The sequence below is a fragment of the Marmota monax genome, unplaced genomic scaffold, assembly GCF_021218885.2.
Source record: "Marmota monax isolate L192 unplaced genomic scaffold, Marmota_monax_Labrador192_F-V1.1 WCK01_AAM20220418_F8-fsc00075, whole genome shotgun sequence".
NCBI classification, from domain to species: domain Eukaryota; kingdom Metazoa; phylum Chordata; class Mammalia; order Rodentia; family Sciuridae; genus Marmota; species Marmota monax.
This window is the reverse complement of record NW_026694772.1, coordinates 9,384,995-9,409,441: the sequence shown is the minus strand read 5'-3', so window position 1 is coordinate 9,409,441 and position 24,447 is coordinate 9,384,995. Positions and strand designations below refer to the sequence as shown.

Here is a 24,447-nt window from a genome sequence, read left to right as displayed (position 1 = left end):
TTCAATATAATCAAACTATCAGGATATCATAAGAGCTATTGTAAAATTTTTTAATATATACACAAAGTAATAATATAAATAGTGTTTTTGTACTTAGCAGGTGTTTGATAAGTAAATATTGATTAAAAAATGAAAATAGGGACTTAAGATAAAAAAATCACACTTATTTTCTGCCTTCATCTGATAAACCTTAAGTTTATCTAGCCTCAGATTATTTAATCTTCAAAGAAAATGATTATGCCTAATAATAAAGAAAGAATAAAGAACTTCCTATGTCACTTAATATTGCTACATAATCTTGAGCTTCCCTACAATAGTAATGTACTTAATAAATGTTTACTGAATTAGTATTAGGTGAATCCAAGTATGCTTATTATAAGAAAGGGCTGTTTGAAAAAATAAACTAAAAAAATATGGGCATTTTTTGACTGTTTGAAATGGATTTGTAGTTGGGCACTGTGGCACATGCCTACAATCTCAGTGACTTAAGAGGCTAGAGCAGGAGGATTGCAAGTTCAAGGCTATCTCAGCAACTTAGCCAGACTCTGTCTCAAAATAAAAACTAAAAAAAGGATTGGGAATCTACCTCAGTGGTAAAGCATCCCTAGGTTCAATCCCAAGCCAAAAAAAAAAAAAAAAAGAAAGAAAGAAAGGCAGGCAGGCAATAGATTCATAGATAAAAACCAACTCTGTGGTTCTAGATTGTCCTAAAACAAACAAACAAACAAACAAAAAACCCAGGTGCTCCTCAGGAACAAATGAAGTTAAGTCATGGCACCTAAGCTCAGAAATTAAAGATGGAAAAAATAAGCCCTATGTTTTCCACATAAGGTGAAAATTGCTATAATATATTAAATTAATTAAAAAGAAATCATTTCAGCTGGCCTGAACAATGCCAAAAATAACCAGAAATTTCTTGTTCTTTACCTGATTAAAATGGGCAGAACATGGAGTTTTCTACTTATTTCCAGGTGAATTCTTCACATTTCCTGGCTTGTAAAACAAAAGTGAAAGCTTTAATGCAGTTTGAAAAGTAATAGAGAAACTCCTCAAAGTGTTTTTTCAGTATTTGGCTGAATACAAACATTAAGTGTCATTATTTTCTTGAGGGGTATCAAGCCATTTTTTTGAAGGGCTCGAGGAAATCAAAGAGGGCTGAGGAGGACAATGAGATCCCAAATTCTCAGCCGGACTTGCAGTCACTGACCATTAAATATCATAATGCAAAGTGACCCATTTCTCAGTAAACTGAAGGATTACTAGGGCTCCCTGAGGGCCCTGCTGTAGAAAGTAACTTAGGCACAAAGAGCAGTAAATAAAGCTCCATTAATCTCCATTATGCAGATTCAGCCAAACAGTTGATTCTATAAAAAAATCAAATCAATAGTGAAAAGATTTTGTATTTCCTGAAAGATTTAGATTTACTTCATACCACTGAAAGATTTAGATTTACTTCATGCCACTGTCATTGCTGGAGAAGGCTTTATACCTGTGGGAGGGCTTCCTGTAGGTACTCCGTCCCTGCATTAGCCACCATAGGGGCCAATTCACCAAACACACTTAAACTGAAAGGTTTAAAAATAGACCACACCCAGTCTGCCTGGCCACCACCCAGGAACACATAACTAGGTCATATCATCCATGAGAAGTGGTGGAGGAAAGTTTCTAGTGGGAAAAATTAATATGCTAAATGTTTAAGGCCTTAATTTCTTTCCTATATGTTTTTAAAACTTTAATTCTGAAATCTTGTGAATAAAACCTACTTGACAATAGTCAAGCTTCCTTCCACGAGCTGGCAGTCTGAAAATCTCTAGGCTGCTGCTGAGCATGCAATGGGGCTGTGCCCCTTTGGTCTGGACTTTGCACAGTTCTCCTGGGGGCCTTCTTTCAGAGGTATTCATGGTGAAGCTGGGGTGGGGGTGCATAAGAAAGCAGGAACACCCAACTGACCCTGTAATTTCAGGGTATAGTTTCGAAGCAACTTTGTGGCTTCCTGGAGTGATTGAGAACTGGTCTATAAGTATTGCTTTATATCCACTGTTGCAGCATGATTAACAGTGTCCCCTTTCAATCTCAATAGTATCCTACTTCGGATGATAAATTATATTATCACCTTATCTATACACCATATTCAATTGATGATGGAATTCTGGGAAACAAGGCCATATGCACTGCTTGATGGTTCAACATATAATACTCAGATTTACTTAATGCTCTGAACAGAGCTCTACAGGACCCAGCACCTCTCTGCTTTCTTGTCCTCTCTCTTCCTTCTCCAGAGCCACTCCCAACCCTAGCCCCTACGTGTGCACACACGTGAACACACACGCGTACACACACACCACACCACAGCCCAAGGCCTTTTTGCCATTGTTCAAACTTGCCAACCTCCTTCCTGGACATGACTTTTGTACAATGTATCCCTTGCATACATTGGAGTGGTCAATCTCAATTTTTGCCTGGATAAATGCAATTTGTCCTTTGGGTCAAGGATTTCTTCATGACCTGCCTTTCAACTGAGACCCTTTTATTCACTTTCATAGCAACCATGTCCTTCTTGATTTGTAAAATTACTTCCTTCATGTTTGAATCCTCCATTAATCTATAAGCTTCATGAGGACATACTATCCCTGGGGCCTCCTAGCATAGAGTATTAAAATCTTTGGTGAATAAACAAATGGAGCAGGGTAGAACCTGGAGATCTGATGACTATTTTAAAAGTATGGGTGTGTGATTCATGAAGAAGACATAAAAAGAGGCTTATGAAGGTGAGGAAGAGAACCATGGCTAACAACTGGGTCTGACATGAAAACAATGTGATTCTATATTCAGTTAAATACATTTAGGTCTCAATTAACATAATGCTTGCCAATACGTCTAATGATATTCTTTGATATTCTACTATCTATCCCCAGTATCTCAATCTCCAAAAATAATATGCTAAATTTAAAGTGTTTTAATCTTTTAGACAATAAGAAAATAAGCACACAGAACATTCTTCTGATTAAGGAAAACAACTCTGCTGCTAGGAAAATTTTCTTGTTTGGTTAATGTATTACTTATAGAACAATAAAACATGAGAGTCAAATATCTACTAAAAACGGATTGAGCCCATCCACCTACCCTATTACAAATCAGACCTCTCCTGGCAGAGACTGCCAATGACCTCACAGAAAATAACATTCTGACTTCAAACGGCAGTTTGTGATTTAGCACAAGCCACAAATCTTTTTTTTTTCATTTTCAGACAGAAATTGTTTTAAAATATTTTATAATTCATTTTCCATATAATATAATTTTAATACATACTTGGTTTTGGTTTTTAAAAATTATTTTTTAGTTGTAGTTGGATACAATACCTTTATTTTATTTATTTTTATGTGGTGCTGGGGATTGAACCCAGGGCCTCACATGTGCCAGGCAAGTACTCTATTACTGAGCCACACCCCAGCCCCTCTGGTTTTGGTTTTTAAATTTATCTTCTTACTACATCCATGAACATGAATAACAATTTCTGTTAACAAAACTGAACCTTTTTTAAAAAAATCAAAATATTGATTTCTAATTAGTATACACTGCCATATGAAGAGGGTTTGCAAGGCAAATCTTTGAGATATAGCAGCCTACTGAAATATTTTAGTCCCTCATCCACCAGTTGAGTTATTTTCATCAATAACAATTCCTCTGAAATGCAGTTTCTTCACTCATAGAATGGGGATATTAATAGACTCTGCCTGAGCAAAAAGCATGTACCCAGGTCAAGTATCTACCACATAGCAATTCTAGTTCACTGGAATGTAGTAAGCAGAACAATACTTCTGCAAGATGTCTGTGTCCTCTAATTCTAGAACCTGAGACCACACTACCTTACATGACAAAGGGAAATTGAAGCTGCTTTAGAATTAAGGTTGCTAGTCAGTTGCCCTTAAAAATGGGGAGATTATCTTGAATCCTCTGGGTGGGCCCACTCAAATCTTAAGAGTTAGTAGGGTCTAACAAAGGAGGCACAAGAAGGAGTCAGAGAGAAGGGGCTTGAAAAGGACTTGGTCTGCTGTTGCTAGCCTCAAAAATGGAAGAAGGCTGTGAGGCAATGCTTCTAGAAGCTGGGAGAGCCTCGGCTGCCAGCCTGCAAAACAGACCTTGATTTTATAGCTGCAAGGAACTGAATTCTGTCAACAACATAAATGAGCAGGAAATTCTCCTCTAGGGCCTCCAGAAAGGAATGCGACCCTGCTGACACCTTGATTTATTATTGGACTTCTGACCTACAGAGCTGAGGTGATAAATTTGTATTACATTCAGGCTGAAAATTTATAGCCATTTATTCAGAAGCAATAGGAAACAAAAATAATTATATAAGGCTTCTTGACTGAGGTGTATAAGCCATATGATTCCAGTTTCTCCCAACAGACTATCTTCTCGGACAAATGCAAAATTATGCAGTGTATATAAGTGGTGATTAATGGTATCAAGTGCTAAAGTCCATTCATTTTATATGCTCCTCATCTGGATAAGCTCCTTTAATCCTCAAAACAGCACAGGAGACACTATCCCTATTTCTCAGAGGGCTAAAGTAATTTCCCAAGGTTTCAAGGCTAGGATGACGTAGAGGCCTAGAGGGAGTCTGGTACTTTTGCTCAAGTCTACCCTCTTAGCCACCAGGCCATGTTACATTCTGCCAGCTAATCTTCTCTGGTACCAAAAGCATATACTTTACTCAAGAGATGATTACCCTCCACCCCCCACATTTTCTAGCTTTTTATTTTACTAAGGATATTTTTTAAAAATATATAAAAATCATGGCCTAGTACTTTTATTTATTAGAATTTAGATTTATAAGAAAGGTACAAATTCAGAACAAATTTGGCTTTATGGAGAACCTACCATTTGTCCTAACTTTTAAAAAAAAATTATAGTAATAAGAACATTTAACATGAAATCTACCCTCTTAGCAGATTTTTTTTTCTTTTGCAGTGCTAGAGATTGAACCCAGGGCCTCATGTATGCTGGGCAAGCACTCTACTGCTGAGCTTCATCCCCAGCCCTTAATATACTTTTAAATGTATGATACAGGATTGTCCTCTAAAGGCACAGTGTTGTATAGCACATCTCTAGAACTTATTCATCTTGTTTGACTGAAACATTGTACCCATTGATTAGCAACTCCCCATTTCTCCCTCCCCCAGGCCCTGGTAAATATCTTTCTATTATCTGTTTCTATGAGCTTACAATTTTAGATACCTCACAATAGTGGAATCATGCAGTATTTGTCCTCCTATTACTGGTTTATTTCAAATACAAATATTTTAAGATCACATACCTTTCTTTTAGCTAAACTGTCCAGTGTGTTGAGAGAACTGAGGAATTTGGAATAGAGGAAGAGAAAGCAGGGCATGTTTACTCAGGGTGGTGGTTGTTGCTTCCCTTTCATTTTCCTGCTGAGCTAGCAAAGGACTGAATAAAACTATTAAAAGCTCAGCTTTAGAAATTCTGCTCAGTTTTCATGCTGGGAACAGGTTTATGTATCTGTATGTGTTTTCCTGCCCTTTAAATAATTAGTTATTCTTGGCCTTTAACAGTCATTCCAGAATTCTTTGAAAGTAATTTGTTGCATTGTTTAAAAGCCTAGTGACGAACTAAAGTATGACATTTACTGAGACATGGCATTGTTTTTAGCTCATTATAAAACAACTCCAAAAAAGCCATCTGTGATACTAAGGACTGACACCTACAACTAGCCTCCAACTCTGATACTCAGATCTTAGGCTAGACTATTCTGAAAAGTTTTCAGATTAGCAATGGACAATCAATAAGTATTATATCCATGCTTATTTTAAGCTCCTAGAGTAAAAGAGTGAAACCACAATACAGAAGATCAATAAAACAACTTTTGATTATCATCAGAAGAAAACTGAAAAGACAAACCCCAAATTTAGGAAACCTCTGTAAATATATAGTCAAAAATATTGATATCTAGGAAAAAATAAAGAATTCCTTATAGGTCAATAAGAAAGGGATAAACAACCCATACAAAATAATGGCCAAAAGACATAAACAGGCATTTCAAGAAGAAACTAATAAATATGTGGAAAAATATTCAATCTCATTAGTAACCAAGAACATGTAAATGAAAACCACAATGAGAAATATTAGGAACATTCTGACATGCCAGGTAGTGAGGAAACTATCCCAGAAAATTTGAGTCATGTTCAAAAGGACTCAGAGCCAACTACCACTACAAAATGGGACAATTTGAAGTTTAATAAAGATAAGAATTTCAAAGCATTTGAAATCATCAAATATTTCTAAATCTACAAATTCATAATGATACTTAAAAAACTAATTGGTGACCTTCTGAGGATGAGAGGAAAGTGATTCACTATTTTGAATTTGGATTATTTATAAGAGAAAAAAATCAAGTATTTATCCTATTTTCCTATATAAACTATGAACTGGGCAACTAAACAGTAGATGGAAGGAAGGGGTTCCTTATCAAAATATTACAGCTAATATGTGAAAATGAAATGATAGAGTAGAACATCACCATTTTCCAACCCCCATGATTCAATGAGTCTTGGTACTGGGTTATCAAAAAGGCAAACCAAAAACAAGACTTATGTGCCTACATAAACCTACAGCCTTGCCAAAGGATCAGAAATGAACCAGCTCAAGCAGCCTCATGATGCAGCTGCCCATTTTCAGGAAATATAGAGAACATGTTAACTGCACCTTAAGTGTATAATCAGCAAAACCCAAACTGCTAAAAACTCTATAGGCTAAACGTGCTATGTTTTTTTTAAAATTTGATTTATTTTATTCATTTTAGTTGTTGACAAACTTTTATTTATATATGGTGCTGAGAATCGAACCCAGTACCTCAGACATTCAAGGCAAGTGCTCTACCACTGAGCCACAACCCCAGCCCCAAACATGCTATGTTTTTTTAAATTTTTGTTTTGGTTTTTTGCAGTACTAGAGTTTCAACCAGGGGCATGCTACCACTGAGCTATACCCACAGCCCTTTTTATTTTATTTTTTTATTTTCAGACAAAGTCTCGCTAAGTTGCTGAGGCTGGCCTTAAACTTTTGATCCTCCTGCTTCAGCCTCCCAAGTCACTAGGATTATAAGCTTGAGTCACTGCACCAGGGTACCAGATTCTTTTAATAATTAAACTGTAATGAAAATTTTAAAAAAGGAGGAAAACCTTTAGATGAAGACCTCAAAAGAAAAGAAGTTAATTAAAAGGCATAGAAGTATAAACTAATGGGCAAGACTAAAGTGACAGGGATGGGTACTTAAGTAAGAAAGTCCTAAACAAAGACAAAGCTATTACAATAAAAGTCAGGAGAGCAGTGATTTTTGGAGGAAAGGAAAGGTCTTCCTGAAATGAGCTACATGGAGGAATTGTGGGGGGCTGGCAAAGTTCCTTTTTTTATTGCCTTAGACAATGGCTTACAAGGATGTCTACCTTTTAATAATTCACTTAGTTACCCCACATTTAAAAGCTTAGGAAAGCCCATTATTGGGGCTGAGGGATATGTAGAAGGATATAGGCAGCCAGGACAAAATGGTGAATGAGGAAGTCAGGGGCAGGTGTAGACCAAAGAAACAAGAAGAAGGTCCTCCAATGAGGTCAACATCCTGGTTGGTGAAAAGTGCTCATGGACACAAGTAGGGGACGATCCAATACACATACTAAAATACACAAGTGGACATGTAGAACACCAATGAACAATAGAGAGAAGAGCATGGACAGGAGAGAAGATTTTTTAAAAAAAGAAGAATTAGAGAGACCATAAAAAGAACAATCCAAAACTTTTCTTATGGGCCCCAAGCTCTGGGGCCCCTTCTCTTCAGAGAAGTCTGTTGCTGTCATTTGCTATCTCTGTATCCTGTTCTTTAATTCTTTGCTGAATGGAGACAACAAGCCCAAGAACCCTAGACAGTAACAAGGCAACAAGGGAAATTTGAATATAAGCTATATATTAGATAATATATATATCAACAACAAAATGTTAACTTTCTTGAGTATGATAATGGTATTGTGATTATATAAGTAACTCTTCATGTTGTTTGGAAGCACATGCTGAATTAGACATAGGTGGAAAATACAATGATATCTACAACTAACTTTCAAATGGTTCCAAAAAAGAATACATAGTACGTGTATGAGAGCACTATGCAAATGTAACAAATGCTAATTTGTGAATCTAAATGAGCAGCATATTCATTGTACTAGTCCTGTAACTGACCTAGTTTTGAAACTTTTTCAAAATAAAAAATGGGGAATAAAGTAATACCATATGTGCACACACACACATCCACAATGAAAAACTATTTTAAAGTCACCAGACTGGCAAAAAGTGGAAACAACCATTTGGCATCATGTAGAAAAACTGAAGATGAGCACATCCTAGGAAGCAGCAATCAGAAATACTGGACTATAAAAACTCACAGATCATAAAGTAGGTACAGAAATGCTCACAGCTGTATGTTGTAAAAACATTATGTTGAAAGTCACCCAACTAGCCATCAACATGGGGTATTTTCCCAGAAATACCCTATGTGTGTACAGTACCCTATGTAAGTTACAGTAGTGAGAAATGAACAAACTAGTGCCATATATAGTCCATAAACATAATGTTAAGGGAATGTTAAGGCAAATAAATACAGAAAGGCTCCTTTGAGATAAACCACACACACACACACACACACACACACACACACACACACACACATATATATGCATACACAAACACATATTTGGTACATTTATATTATAAAGGCAAAAGACAAGCAAGCTAAACCATGGTGTTTTAGAATATATACATATGTGGTTAAACAAAAAGAAAAGTTTAAAGAGAAACAAGGAAATGAAATTACAAAATTCCAGATAGTTGTTGCCCCTGGGAAGACAGAGGGGCCCCATGGAAGACTGGGAAGGCATCGGCAATTTCCTATTTTCAAAGGTAGATAGATGGTTTTCATATGTGTGGTCATTACATTATTGAATTTTAACCTATATACATGTTATATATTCTTTAATAGAAAACATAAAAAAAACAAACCTTAGACCATACAATGACAGTATTTCTGGACACCCCTATTTTTGCTTCACAGTTTGAACAGAAGCCATTTTAGCTGAAGCAAATGAAATCTCTTAAATGACCAATGACTGAAACGAAAGACTGAAAGACATTCTCATCAAAACTACTGGTAGAAGACATAGGTCAAACATTTAGAATCAGTTAGAAGGGAAGTGGCTGAGCAGCATAATGCCAGACTTGTTTTTGGGTACTTGAGAGTACTATGATCACATGGGAAATAATACAATTAAGAACTGAAACATCATTCATAATATTTAAAATTTTAGGGCCCTGTTTTAAACATAATGTCCACAAGCTTCTTTGCATATAACCCAAGGGATGTATATCTGTTATATCATTAGAGTAATAAACAATTATAAATTAGAAAATACTTCATTGAGACTATAATTAAACTTGACTTGAAAACCAACTTCCAAACAAGCCAAGAAACAAACAAAAGTCCCCCCTCATGAAGTGTCCCCTAACTCCCTTCAAAGAGCCTTTCCTCTGGCACTTTATCATGTTTTGCCTTGTATTTTGGTTGTACACTTTATCTCTTTTACTAGATTATAGATTATGTATGTGTGTATATATATACACACACACATACATACACTTTTAAATTACTTGATATTCTATGAAGAAAATGTACTCTGCCCAGGGCCTCCAAATATTCCTGTGCCAGGGGAATTTGAATCTTTGTTCTCATTAACAAAATAAAAAAGCCATAAAATCTATGAAACCCAACAAGGCACTGGGGGCGGGGATATGTCACCAAACCCCAAAGGTACTTCCTTATCAAATAATTTCTGAAACCTACGTATATCGATTCTTAGGGCTTTCTGATATTTTTCATTTCAAACTTGTAAATGTTTAACAAGCCATTCAACATAAATTTTATTGCCTTCTACCGAGAACAAACAGCTGTCAGGAAAATTATGCCTTCAGGGTAAACAAATAGGACAACATTTTAAGTTCTCATAGACTCTGAAGAGGACAAAGGTAGAAAAGACTGGAAAGAAAAAAATGCACACCAATCTTGAGCTAATTAGAAATCTTTACCACCCCACTCCCAGCAGACTCGCATAGAAATCTGAGTAGCATTAATCACCACATAATGCTGGCCTGTTTAATTTGTGTTCCAACCACAATCCTGCCAGCACTGGCTGAATTCTCCCAGCAGTCAGAGAAAGCTGCTTGCAAGAGGCCCTCACTTTAGCCTTGATGTGCGTGCACAGCTGCAGGCACTACAGTGAGGCTTAGAGGCTCCTGGGGGATCCCCTCTGGCTTTGGTGTGTCATAGTCTGCGGTCACACCACAGCCAGCACTAGGAATTGAGACTGATTTAGTCTCACTTTCCACATTTCTTTCTAGGGCTGTGGATAGTTTTCCTGACATTTTATTTCCTTTCCCATATAAAAATCTGGTGTGGACTTGTTAATGAATTTTTTTTAAATAGGAAAGAAAGTATCCAAAGAAAATGTCAGAGAAATGAAAATAAAACTGTGTTTATTTTTTAAAAGGGATTGCCAGAGTACACTTGATACTAATATAGAACTTCCTACTCGAGAGCTAGCTTAAAAAAGGCGCAAGAAGGCCTCATTCCTTTAGAAACCACCAATGTAAAAATTAATCTTGGGATTTCATTTGGCTGAGTGTGTGTCCAGTGACTCAGGAGGCTGAGGCAGAAGGATCACAAGTTCAAAGCCAGCCTCAGCAACTCAATGAGGCCCCAAGCAACAGCAAAATCCAGTTTCAAAATAAAAGGTCTGGAGATGTAGCTCAGTAGCTGAGCGCCCCTGGGTTCAATCTGATACCAAAACAAACATAAATAAAAATAAAAGGGAATAGGGATGTAGCTGAGTGGTTAAGTACACCTGGGTTCAACCCACAGTTCAAAAAAAGGGGGGGGGGATGGGAGAGACTCATTCTTTTACAAACTACAAGTGTAAAAATTAATCTTAATTAATCTTAAGACTTCACTGGGCTGGGTATGGTGATGTACACCTGTAATCCCAGTGACTCTGGAGGCTGAAGCAGGAGGATGGCAAGTTTGAGGTCAGCTTCAGCAATTTAGCAAGGCCCTAGGCAACTTAGTGAAACCCTGTCTCAAAATAAAAAGGGCTGAGGATATTGGCTCTGTGGTTAAGTGCCTCTGGGTTCAATCCCTGCTACCAAAAAAAAAAAAAAGTTCACTGGAAGATTATTTATGTATACAATGAATGCTATAATTTACTTTTATTTGTATATGTGTATGAGTATGTGAACCCAGGAGTGTTTTGCCTCTGAGTTATATCTCCAGTCCTTTTTTAAATTTTATTTTGAGAACAGGTCTCAATAAATTGCCCAGGCTGGCCTTGAACTGTGATCCTCCTGCCTTAGCCTCTCAAGTAGCTAGGATTATAGGTGTATGCCACTGAGCTTAGTCTATAATTTGCTCTGTAATGTTACTTTGCACGTTCTAGCTCAAAATTCTGAATTTTGAGACAGCTGTGCTAGGGATTCAATCTTTGCACATGTTAAACATGTGCTTTTATCACTGATCTACATCCCCATGCCACTTATATATACATATATACTTTTTTTGTTTTCTTTCTTCAGTGCTGGGGATCAAACTCAGGGCCTCGTGGTAGGCAAGTGCTCTACTACTGAACTACACTCCTAGTCCCATATATTTTTAAGAGTATTTTCATTTCAAATCATTGGAATCTAAATGAATTTTCTTTAATCTAAGATGCAGAAGATATGTTAATAAAAGAACCTTAATTCTGGGCTGGGGAGGTGGCTAAATAGTAGAGCACTTGCCTAGCACATGTCAAGCACTGGGTTCGATGCTGAGCATCACATAAAAATAAAAGTATTGTGTCCATCTACAACCAAAAACTATTTTTAAAAAAGAACCCTAATTCTGCTAGGTGTGGTGGTGCAGGCCTATAATCCCAGTTACTTGGGAGGCTGAGGCAGGAAAACTGTAAATTTGAGGCTGCCATGGGCAATTTAGCAAGACTCTGTTATCAAAACAAATATTTAAAAAGAGATGGTGAGGTAGCTTAGTGGTAGAGCACTTCCCTAGCCAGCATGAAGCCCTGGGTTCCATTCCCAGTACTGCAAAAAAAAAAAAAAAAAAAAAAAGGGAAGAAAAAAAAAGAAAAAAGAAAAGAAAGAACCCTAATTCTCCCTTAGCTGGCTAGCTGTGCCTCTGAATGCTTAGAGGAAACATGATACCTTATTGTGTACTCATTCTTCTTTAACAGGAGAAAGGGAGAACATACTAGCAAACACAGGCCACATTCTAGCTATATAACTGCTAGGAGAGATGAGAGGTAACATATCCTTATGATTATACAACCCTTCCTTCTGCTGTTCATCTACCAGATGGCACAAAGAATGTGGCCTGTAGCTGGTGGCTAGTCCCTAACACACCATGGCTCACACCCTTATCTGGGTGATGAAAAGACACAGTATGGGCAAAGGAAAGAACAGAGTTTATGATAAGTAAAAAAAAAAAGGTGGGGATTTCAATTATGTCTTTTGGGGGAGCACGGTATATTCTCTTTGAATCCATTTTTTTTTCAAATTATTTTTTCTTTCTTTTTTTGTCTTCAGTACTATGGATTGAAACTAGGGCCTCACACATGCTAGGCAAGATTCTATTACTTGGCTAAATCCCTAGCTTTTTAAGATTTTATTTTAAGACAGGGTCTCATTAAATTACCCAAGCAGGCCTCAAACTCAAGATCCTTCTGCCTCAGCCTCCTGAAATTAAAGGTATGTATCACAATGCAGCTCTGAATCCAGTTTTGATAAGACTTTAGGATAAGGTGCTACACTTTGAGCAACAATAAATAGATTAGAGTGGAAATTAGGGTCTAAGGCTGCAGTGGAATGCATTTTATGGTCACCATTGATTTGGTCCTGCTGATAATAACTAAGTGCTCCGAAATTGTATTGTTCCTCCACTAAAAAGTCCGAGCTGGAGATGCAACTAAAAACAAACAGAAAAAGCAAGTAAAACAACAGGGTTATCAAATATTTTACAAAACCATAGAGAAACCACATATTTAAACCAAAAGAAAGATAATAAAAATGATGTTTCTTACCTTCTGAAAGTTCTCCTTCCACAAATCTTCTATGACTATGTATCCTCGTAAACCCCAGTCATATAACTTCTCTCCAGTGACCTTGAAATGAAATGGAAAAGATCTATTGCTATTCCATACATGACTAGTGAGGAAGAGAATTCCCTGTTTTCAGGAAGAGCTGCATTTAAGCACATGACCACTACAGGAAGTCTTAGGACATACACATTAAAACTGAGTAACATAAGCAAGTAAAGAGTAAGAATGAAAAAAAAAAAAAGAAAGAAATAAGAGGAAAAAATTAAAACAAAAAGGTAAGAATGATAGTATAGGAAGAAAAGTAGTCTGGGGCTGGGGTTGTGGCTCAGTGTTAGAGGCCTTGCCTGGCATGTGTTGAGGCCCTGGGTTTGATCCTTAGCTCCACATAAAAATAAATAAATAAAACAAAGTTATTGTGTCCATCTACAACTAAAAATAAAAATAAAAAAAAGAAAAATAGTCTGGTTGTATAAGTTATCTTTTTAAATAATTTGCTATAAATTACAGGTATGTATATTTTTGTGGTACTAGGAATGGAACTCAGGGCCTCATGCATGTGAGGTAAGTACTCTACCACTGAGTCACATCCCAGCCCACAAAATGTATATATCCTAAACTTTTGAAACTTCAGAGAAAAAAAATAAGAGACCACTGTTAATATTGAAAATTTCTGAAAATCACATGCAAAAAGGTGTCTATGTATCCCATCTAGCACCCTGCCTAGTACATTACAACCAAAAAAGTCATATCTGCTAAGTTGAAAGTCAATCACTCATTTTAGGGACTCAGAGGAACAGTAAATGAACCCAATGAAGATGATCCTAGTTTTCCCAGCCCCCCTAAATATAAAGTCTTTGGATTTGTACAGAGCTTTTGAAAGTAACAAAATCCAGAATTGTTCCTCTAATATCAGAGGCAAGCTCAGGGAGTTCATGACCTTAAAATGCACTTGTCTACCTTTGGCTAGCTGACTTGAATTGCTGGAAACTTTTTTTAAAAGTACTGAGCCTTCAAAAAAAATGTTTTTAGTAATTTGCATTCATTGGTCCTATGAACGTTGATTGCTCTTCTCTATCATACTTCTAATTTCTGAAAATGTTAGCCTCTTCCTAATTTTTGTAATTAATATTTGTATAATAGTGCTTGATTTACAAGCACTTTCACATGACTTATCTCTATCCTGTATAACACCAAGGAGACAAAAGGAGACACTCAGAGGCCAAGTGAATCATCTAAAGTCAAATGCAAGTAAATTCAGTGTGTTTGCAATATGCAGATTCCTTATAAATCATATTCTTTCAGTTGCTCCTACTGTTTTTAAAATATATGATATGATTCTTGGACCCATTGGTAGATGCATTGAACATTTATTAAACATATGGGTGGTGCTATTCCTTGTATTTTACATTTCTGAGAAAAAAATAACATTCTCCATGAATCTGAGAATTTTCCTATAGTGCACTTATCTAAGTGCTACTGAACAGAAAATACAATATAAACCATTAAGGGGCTTGTCCAAGATCCAAGTATTCATAAAAAAGAAAACAAACTGTGAAATAGGAACTAAATGACACTGAAACAATATCAGAAAATTGCTTTCAATCACTGATGTTCATTTGGTTGTTTTATTCTGATAATATATGCAATGCTGGGCATGGTGGCACACACATCTCAGCAACATAGCAAGACCCTGTCTCAAAATAAAAAATAAAAAGGGCTGGGGATGTGATTCTGTAATAAAGCACCCCTGTGTTTAACCGCTAGTACCACAAACACACGCAAAAAAATACACAATATATATATATAAAACACATTTTTTTTAAAAGAGAGAAAGAGAATTTTTTAATATTAGTTTTCGGTGGACACAACATTTTTATTTTATTTTTATGTGGTGCTGAGGATCGAACCCAGCGCCCCACGCATGCCAGGCAAGCGCGCTACTGCTTGAACCACATCCCCAGCCCAATAACACAATTCTTTAAAAAAGAAAATAAAAATTTTAAAGTGACCAAACATATTTACAACACAAAGTTGATCACTGTAACCATTTTTATGTGTACAATTCAGTGATAGTAAGTTTATGTGCAATGTTGTACAACCACAACCACTCTCCATTTCCAGAATATTTTCATCATTCCAACAGATCCATAATTTTTTAAAAATTTTTATTAGGTGTTGATGGACCTTTATTTTATTTATTTTTAAGTGGTGCTGAGGATCAAACCCAGTGCCTTACACATGCTAGGCAAGTGCTCTACCACTGAGCCACAACCCCAGCCCCATAAAGTTTTATATCTAGTGAAAATAAAGTTAATATAAAAAAATTTTTTAAAGTATATTGTAACTTATTTTTACTTATTTATTTGTGGTGCTGATGATTGAGCCCAGAGCCTTGTGCATGTGAGGCAAGCACTCTACCAATTGAGGTATATTCTCAACCCAAATTAATTGTTTTGTTCAGGTTCATTTTAGGTACAAAAAAAAAAAGACAAAACTACTTCTCACTGACTTTAAAAACAATAAGAATCAACTCAGATTTACATCCTACTATCTTGGTTGTAAACATAAAAGATGTTTTGCAACATGCTGTGACACATTAAGACAAAAAAAAAAGACCTCCACTCTGGGGGCAGCTATATCTACTTCTCAATCAGCAGCCCAGCCTCTTTCCCCAACCCAGCCATTTACTATTTAAATCATAATAGACTGAGATGATGTTTAATCATTCTTTTAAATCTAAGGCAATCAGAAGTCACTCCCTGTTCCTGAGCTGGGACTGGAGCAGGGGCAAGAACATTACCTACTGCCTCCAGGACCTTATAAACAATATCAAACCTATGCTGGGAAGATCATACTGGCCCTTCCAAAGCCATCAATTTCTCACAGTTGGGGGCCACTGGAATCCCACCTACAACTACAGTCCCATCCAGGAATTTGTCATGCAGAATCCAGGGAGTTCATATCAATCTATCTAGCTCAGAGCCTAATACTGGTGACTGCACTATTGTCCTCTTCTGGGACTTAGTATCCTTGTGATACGGCAGTTCTGGCAACTGGGTCCCTATCTCCATAATCTGTTCAGGACCTAAAAACCTACAGCCTGCTTTACTCTTACCAGTTTTCCTAGGGACTCCTATGTTTAGAATTCCCTTCTCTGAACAATAAATCCTAAGCCTGGCCTTTGTCCTCAGAGTGTCTGATTCAGTTGATATGTGGTGGGGCCTGAGAATCTCCATCTCTAACAAATTCCCAGGGGATGCTAATGCTGCTGGTCCAGGAACCACCCTTGGAGAATGGTTTAGTTTACCCATGTTGTCTACCACTGTGATCTACCTCCTTCCAGGATACAATCAAGCTGAGGTGTGAAGGGCAAGAAAGGAGCAACAGCAGAAGGGACCACATGCCCTCAAGTCCCCAGTGAGAAAATTGAGGCTGGCACTAGGGAGATATGGAGGCCAAAGCACAGCCTGTGCCTGCAAGTCTATTGAAGAGAGGTTATGACCAGACACATCTGAACCGAGTGACCCATAATTATCAATTTAGAATGGGTCTTTAGACTTCTGTGTAAGTATACAGAAATATTGCCTTACATTTTCTTGGCTTAATGTTTAAATTAGCATGCATTATTTGAATACTGGCATCATAAATGGAGAGCCAGTGCTGAGGCACACAATGGAGAAAAACATTTCAATTTGTTGTAGTTCATCTATACGTTCAGCCAAATTTTAATCTGGTGTTTTTGTAACTACAAAATAAAATAAAATTAAGCAGCAAATCCATATATCACACACAAGAATGAAGGACATCCTAACTTACTGGGTCTATCTCACCTGAGCAAATGCAATGGCTTGTTGTGGGTAATAGATAGAGGCAGCTAATCCCATGAAAGCAGGTGGATACACAAGCTTCTTTATTTTTGAACCTAATAAACAAAAGGTTGTACACACCATCAGATGATTCATTATCTGTCTCACCATTACAATTTACCTTATACATTTAATACTGAACAAGATTGCTTTGACCTTAAATTGAGAGAATGCATTTAGTAACAGTATTTACATGCCTTTCCCACAGCTTTATTAGAATATAATTCACAAAATTCACCCATTTAAAGTTCAAAATTTAATGGCTTTTAGTATGTTCAAAGAGTTGCATAATCATCATCAAAAACAATTTTATTATCCTCAAAAGAAACTCATACCTTTGGGCTGGGGGTGTAGCTCAGTGGTACAGCATGTGCTGGGCATGTGGGAGACCCTGGGTTCCAGAAAAAGGGAAGGAAGGAGAAAGGAAAGGAGGGAGGGAGAAATGGAAGGCAAAGAAAGAAGGAGAAAAGAAAGAGGAGAGAGGGAGAAAAAGGGAAGGTAGAAGGTAAGGGTGAGGGGTGGGGGGAGAGAGAAAGAAAGAGAAAGAGAAACCCACCAATATCCATTGGCAGTCACTTCCCAATTCCCCTTCCCCCCTGCCAGCCCTAGGCCACCAATAATCTACTTTCTGTATCTATGGATTTGCCTACTCTGAATATTTCATATAAATGGAATCATATGTTCCTTTGTCATTGGCTTCTACCACTCAGCAAATGTTTTCAAGAGAACCACCATTTCTAAGGAAGCAGAAAAACATTATTTTGAAATCAAACAAACAAATCAGAATTCTGGTTTCTAAGGTTTATGTTTTTCTAACAGCAAACTGGCTTCCTATTTAAATAATAAACACAATTGTTCCCTTCCTCTTCTTCCTGAGACTTCATTAAAATAACAGTAAAAGAATAAAATACAAATTTAAAAATCCACCATGAAGAAAAATGTGTGGAGAGGCCACTGGCAGATAAGAAGAATCAACTGGGGGTATAGATCAATGGTACAGCACTTGCCTATCACAGGCAAAGGCCCAGGTTCCATCCCCAGCACTGCAAAAGAAAAAAGTGTTAACCAATTTTCAGAAACTGAAAAGTGAAGAGAAGTAGCCTTAAAGTCTTGAAGAAGGGTTATAGCTAAAGAGGGAGCAGACCTGTCCCAGGCAGAGATGGCATGTACTATGGAGAGTGGAAGTGACACCCAGGAATCAAGACAGGGGACAAGTGCAAGTCATACATGGACAAATTGATCCCTTCCTTTCCCTATGCGATCCCAGTGCAAAACTGCCCATGGCCAGGAATTCAAGCCAGGCCAAATTTTTAAAGCGCAGCAGGGTATTACTAAAGAAATGCCAGGGGTTTTCTACTAACAACCAAGATAGTTGTGTGTGTGTGCACACAGTTAGTGCTTGAGAGTAAAGCCCTTCTAAAACTGATCCTGAGTCCAGTCCAGCTCACCCTGAGGCAGAAGTGTCTGTCAGCAAGCCCCATCTAACACAAAAGCATGCTTACTAGCATTTCAATTGCCCCATTCTGAAACCTGACCTGACAACCAAGGATCACCAGTTGTTGGAGGAAAGCCTAGAACCTAAGACAAGCAAGGGAAAAAACCCCACGGGAAACAGAACTTCAAAACAAAACTAGACCTGTTATTAAGTATCATCAAATAAATTCAAGAAGCAACTACATTAAGAGAAAAAAGAATTCTATGAAAAAAGGAACATTCAGGGAATAAGAAAGAGTTCAAGGAAAGGAACAAAGTAAAAAAAAATCTAAAAGGAATGAAACAAAACAATCAAGAAAATATAAGATATATAGGGTCATTTTTAAACAACTCAACTGCTAATTAATAGAAGTGCAGCAAATTTTCAAAGATGTGCCATATAGATATCATCCTTTAGCTGAAGGCTGGGAGCCACCCAATGTCCAATCAAGGAAAGAAAACGTCTATATAGTCACAGCACCATAGAAATTCAGAAAACAAAAGATTTAAAAAGATCCTTAAAAGTTCGAGGAGGGAAAACAAAGAATGACTTCAGAAGGAACAGGTCTGGCTATTGACTCTCCCATCTATATGCCAGATGCTACAAGACCCAGTTTTCAAAGTTTTAGTGGAAAACAAATGATATCACTATCTAAACTATCACTTGGTATAAGGGCAGACATGCAAGGTCTTGGAAAGTTTGTCTCCCATATATTTTTAAAGAGACTCTTTTTTAAAAGAAATTTAAGCATATGGTTGAACAACATGGCAAAATAAACCAAGGAGAAGATAACCCAGAAGATAAGAACAGGGGGCTCAAGCCCAAGAGAGCATAAAGGAAGTCCTAAAACAACAGCTGTGTTGAAGTCTGAGGTCAGGCTGCAGAGGATGAAGAGCTATGGAGAAAAGAGGAATTGATAAACAACAGGATGCTGAATTTGGAGAAACCTGAGAATGAGGTAAAAACAAAAAGTGGCAGAGGGTGAAAAAGGAGAATGCAGGTGGACTTAACATTAGAAATAGTCACTGAGGGCTGTGGTTGTAGCTCAGTAGCGGAGCGCTTGACTAGCATGTGTGAAGCACTGTATTCAATCCTCAGCACCACATAAAAATGAGCAAACAAAATAAATGTATTTTGTCCATCTACAACTGTGTGTGTGTGTGTATGAAAAAATAAAAAAAAAGTAGTCTCCACTGAGAGGCATGGATGGTGTTTTTGATGGATACACGTTAGGGCAATGTGTATTAATAATATACAATTCTACCAATGCAAGTGCTGCTTATTAATTTTATACTTTATTTTTCTTAAAAAAAAAATTTGTGGGGCTGGGTTTTCAACCCAGGGCCTCAGGCATGCTAGGCAAGCACTCTACCACTGAGCTACACTCCAAGCCCCTGGTTTTAAACTTTAAACAGATAAATATTCAAAGATAAAACTGGGGCTATTGAGAATATGAGTATTATCGACTAGACTATTAATAAGTTAATGTTTCGGGGCTGGGGTTGTGGTTCAGTGGTAGAGCGCTTGCCTCACACGTGTGAGGCACTAGGTTCGATCCTCAACACCACATATAAATAAATAAATAAACAAAATAAAAGTATTGTGTTCATCTACAACTAAAAAAATATATTAAAAAAAATGTTTCTCTCCAAGTCCTATTGCCTGGGTTAAAAGGATATAATTATCCTGGAACAGAAAAATCTGTTATTCCTCAGGTCTTCCCTGTCCACTTGAAGCTTTATGCCCAAGCAGGTGGGGACCAGCTGAAGAGACCAGCAAAACTAATGACACTCATTTTTCACTTCTCTAGGGAAAGCTGATAAGTAGCAGCTCTTGGGTTTTTGGGCCCTGCTGGTCTACACAATGAGCTGGAAGGTCCACACACACCTTAGGAAGGAGGTATGACTGCATGCCCGCATGCCCACCTTCATGCTCACCCCTCCCAAAAAGCCAGTGGTGTAGGCAGTGAGTATCAGCGTTGCGAAAGGACAATCACTCACTGGCTGTCAGTGAGGGGAAGAGCCACCAGAAGGCACAGCTCTCACTCTGGGAGCACTGTGTCACCATTATAGTCGCAGGCCTCCTCATTAACTTAGGCACACTACTTAGCAGGTGTGCTCAAGAAACCCTACCAGGAGGGACTTCTGAGCCCATCCTGCTGCTGCATAGGGGATTATCTCCCTGGAGGGGCCTGAAAACCACACTTGTCACCCATAAATGAGTCTACCATCCCATTTATCTTGCTCAGTGAACCCCTCTGATGCTTTTCACCTCAGGCCCTTCTAAATGGCCATGAAAAAAAATTTACTATCACCTGTGAGTGCATGAATGTGTACATGCACACATGCATGTGCCTATGTGGACATTTTTTTTTAAAAAAAGAATGAAAGTTTCAAATTATTTTAATGCTACCAGGCCCTCCCAGGAAGGGGAAAAAAAGCTAGGAACAAATAAGCAAACAAACACAAAGGGATAGGACCCATGGTAGCAGGTACACTCTGCCCAGGAGAGTGCAGTCTCCAACCCTCCTCAGGACGGAAACCCTAGAGGATGGCGGACAAACACCTGATAGGACAGGAAGTTACCCATAGCACTGAAAGCTTTCTTTGGGCTTGCAAGACTCCCCCACATGCTCAAACAACAGAGAGGGCAGTAGAAGCTTATCTCACTGGATTCCACATTCTAGTCATAGCCACAATTCCAATACCCCTGGCCTTTGGATGTTTATAAATCCCAAGCACTATTTAAATGACAATGGAATCCTTTTCTGAACAGCTTTGCAGGAAATAAGGGGAAAGATATATGAAAAATAGTGTTGCTTTGCAAATTGGTTACTAAAAAAAAAAGAAATGGAAATTTAATTCTCATTGCTTAGTACAAGATGAGAGAAAGGCAAGGAGACCAAGACACCGTTCATTCAGCAGGTGAATTGGGAGTAGCACTAGGGCTGCATTTACGCTCCAGATTCTAAAATAACACTTAATGCATCAAGAAGAAAGAGTTCTAAAACTGGTGAAATAGGTATCAAACTATGGTTCTGTTTTAGGGGGGTCAGATTACAGGGTTCTTTATAGGAATTTCTCTTTAAGAATTTAGGTTTGAAGCTCAGTTGTAGAGCGCTTGCCTTGCGCGTGCAAGGCACTGGGTTCGACCCTCAGTACCACATAAATGTAAAATAAAGATATTGCGTCCATCCAAAACTAATAAATAAATATTTTTTTTAAAAAAAGAATTCCTGTAACTGGAGCTGGGGTTGTGGTTCAGTGGTAGAGTGCTTGCCTAGTATGTGTGAGGCACTGGGTTCGATTCTCAGTACCACATATGAATAAATAAAGGTCCATTTACAACTAAAAAAATATTAAAAAAGAAAAAGAATTCTTTAACTGAATTTTATACCATAAGCATTCATTTTAGAGTCAGCAAAACTTCAAGAATTTCACAAAAACTTAAACTCATTGTAGTAAAGTCTTTTATCATCCTTTATTTTTTATAAATGTTCTGTAATCTAACAGTGAGTGCAGTGTTATTTTGGGGTTGGTGGTGCTGGAGATTGACCTAGGGCCTCATATATGCTAGGCAAGTGCTATATCACTGAGCAATGCCTTCAGTACCTACATAATATATTTAAGTTGACATTTGTTAGCTTTTTTTTATTGAGATGGGGTCCTGCTAAGTTGCCAGTGCTGGCCTTCAACTTCTGATCCTCCTGCCTCAGCCTCCGGAGTAGCTGGGATTACAGGCCACTAAACCCAGCTTTAATTTTAAGCATTTTAAAATTTTTTACATCATTACTGACTGAAGCCATGACACATCAAAAAGTTAATAAGTTCTCTATTAAGTTAGTGCTCTATTTACTGTGATTAATAGCCTGACAATAACAATGAAACATTTAGAAACAGTTTATTTCTCAGGTATGAAAGACTGAACAAAAATTCACTCTAGCCAGGCATGGTGGCGCACGCCTATAATCCTAGAAACTCCAGGGACTGAAGCAGAAGGATCCCGACATCAAAGCCAGCCTCAGCAAAAAGCGAGGCACTGAACAGCTCAGTGAGACCCTGTCTCTAAATAAAATATAAAATAGGGCTGGGGATGTAGCTCAGTGGTCAAGTACCCTGAGTTCAATCCCCAATGCCAAAAAAAAAAATAATAATAATAATAATAATAATAATAATAATTCACTCTGTACCTAAGAGCAGTAAAGAGTTGAACAGTAAATGTACTTATAAGAAAAAACTAATTTCTTTTCTACAAAGAGAACAAAATTTATATTTGCTTAAACAGAATGGAGTAAACGACTATATTAATTACATATTAAGAAGTCAATGTTCAGGAACCAACTCATTATTCTGAAAACTGTTCATTGAAAGTAAAGAACCAAACATACCCTATCTTTCCCACAAGAACTGACTGTTCAAAAAAAAAAAAAAAACCCACAAAATTGCACCCACCTCTAGTGAAAAGGAGTCCAACAAGGCCAGCAAAACCAATAACACCAAGTCTTGGAAAAAATCCAGGAGGTGCATTTTGGAGATATTCATAGCTATCTATAATAAAATCAGATTGGAAAAAAAAATCATAAATTACTCATTAAAAACCAAAGTCTTACATACAAGTAGTACATACAGTATCAAAAGCTTTTCAAACCACATATTGTTTGTATGCTGCTAATAAACTTCTTTTATATTCTTTCAGGAACCAAATATATAAGCCTAGGAAAAATAAGTATCCTTTGCCATCTGAACTCATTATTTGAACTCAAGAACAATAAATTTGGATAATGAAGGAAACTTGTGGGGAATAGCCAACTGTTGGTGGTGACAGAATAAATAAAAATAAACATAACACATAAGCCTATTCACCATGCCTTGTGACTCCATTCACATAATGCATCCTCTCCTCTCCCCTTCAATGAGCCAGTCTCACCCAGATAAGACCTAGCTTGGGCCCTATCACCTCAGAAAAGTGTTTTCTAAGTTCATCAGCCCAGACCTTTTGTCTTCATTGGGAATCACATATTTATTCTCTATACCATCACTTGGTACCTAACTCTATAGCACACATAGCACTATTCAGATGTCCCAGGAAACACACATCTGAATAGTTAAGTGCAGTGTGCTATAGAGTTGGAGAATATAAGCTCCTAAATGGTGGATTTGTGATACTTGTTACATGTTATCTTCCCTCAGTGTTAACAGCGGATAGTCATTCCACAAACATTTATTAAGAACACTGACAGGAGATGAGAAATACTGGATGAATTAAACAAATGAATTTCAGCTAGGTCATGACTTACAAAGCCCTCCTGTATGTCTCACAGCCTCATCTTCAGCACTCTCTATCTCCTTATAGTCCCACCTCCAAGTCTTGATCACACTGTGTCTGCAACACCCACGTGTTGGTGTGGCTAACACTGGTCCTTGAAGATTCATCTTAAAAATCCTTCCCCTCACTGCTCCCAACTCCCCAATCACTATTCAACTAGTCTCCTTCCTCTGTACCTTCAATAGTGGTCTGTAATTATTTCTGTATTTGCATTAGTATTGAATAATTTATTACATGTATCTTATTGGTTGTGACCACTTTCTTAATCAACGTTGATCTTCAATGACTGGCATGATGTGACTTGACAAACATATGCTGAACTGAACCAATAAGCTAGAATGCTGAGTAAATCTCTCCCCCAGAAAACACCAGATACTTAAAATTTTCCTTTCATGATTCTTTGGGAGATGTGATAATCATTTTAAACACTATTACAGAGCTTGTGTTATACATTTGCATTAACTTCCACCTGGTTAAAATTTTTACTTCTTTTGTCTTCAATCTAGTCTTGACTTTCTATCCTCTCAACTTGGTTTTCTGAGGCAATTTTCTACTTTCCTTTATTTTTGCCTACCAG

General features: G+C 37.4%; 1 protein-coding gene across 4 annotated transcripts in view; it reads right to left on the bottom strand.

The window, feature by feature from the left end:
- Window positions 1–24,447, bottom strand: part of Apoo (apolipoprotein O) — a 57,232-nt gene that overhangs the window by 7,028 nt on the left and 25,757 nt on the right. For 2 of the 4 annotated variants that reach the window (XM_058572914.1, XM_046425314.2), the window contains exons 5-7: window positions 22,997–23,092; window positions 17,036–17,127; window positions 13,188–13,268 (exon numbers count right to left, since the gene is read on the bottom strand). In XM_058572914.1, the coding sequence (XP_058428897.1) occupies window positions 13,188–13,268; window positions 17,036–17,127; window positions 22,997–23,092 (269 nt within the window). Of the gene's footprint in view, window positions 1–927; window positions 994–12,989; window positions 13,073–13,187; window positions 13,269–17,035; window positions 17,128–22,996; window positions 23,093–24,447 lie in introns of all 4 variants that reach the window. The other 2 variants (XM_046425312.2, XM_046425313.2) reach the window with 2 other exon arrangements.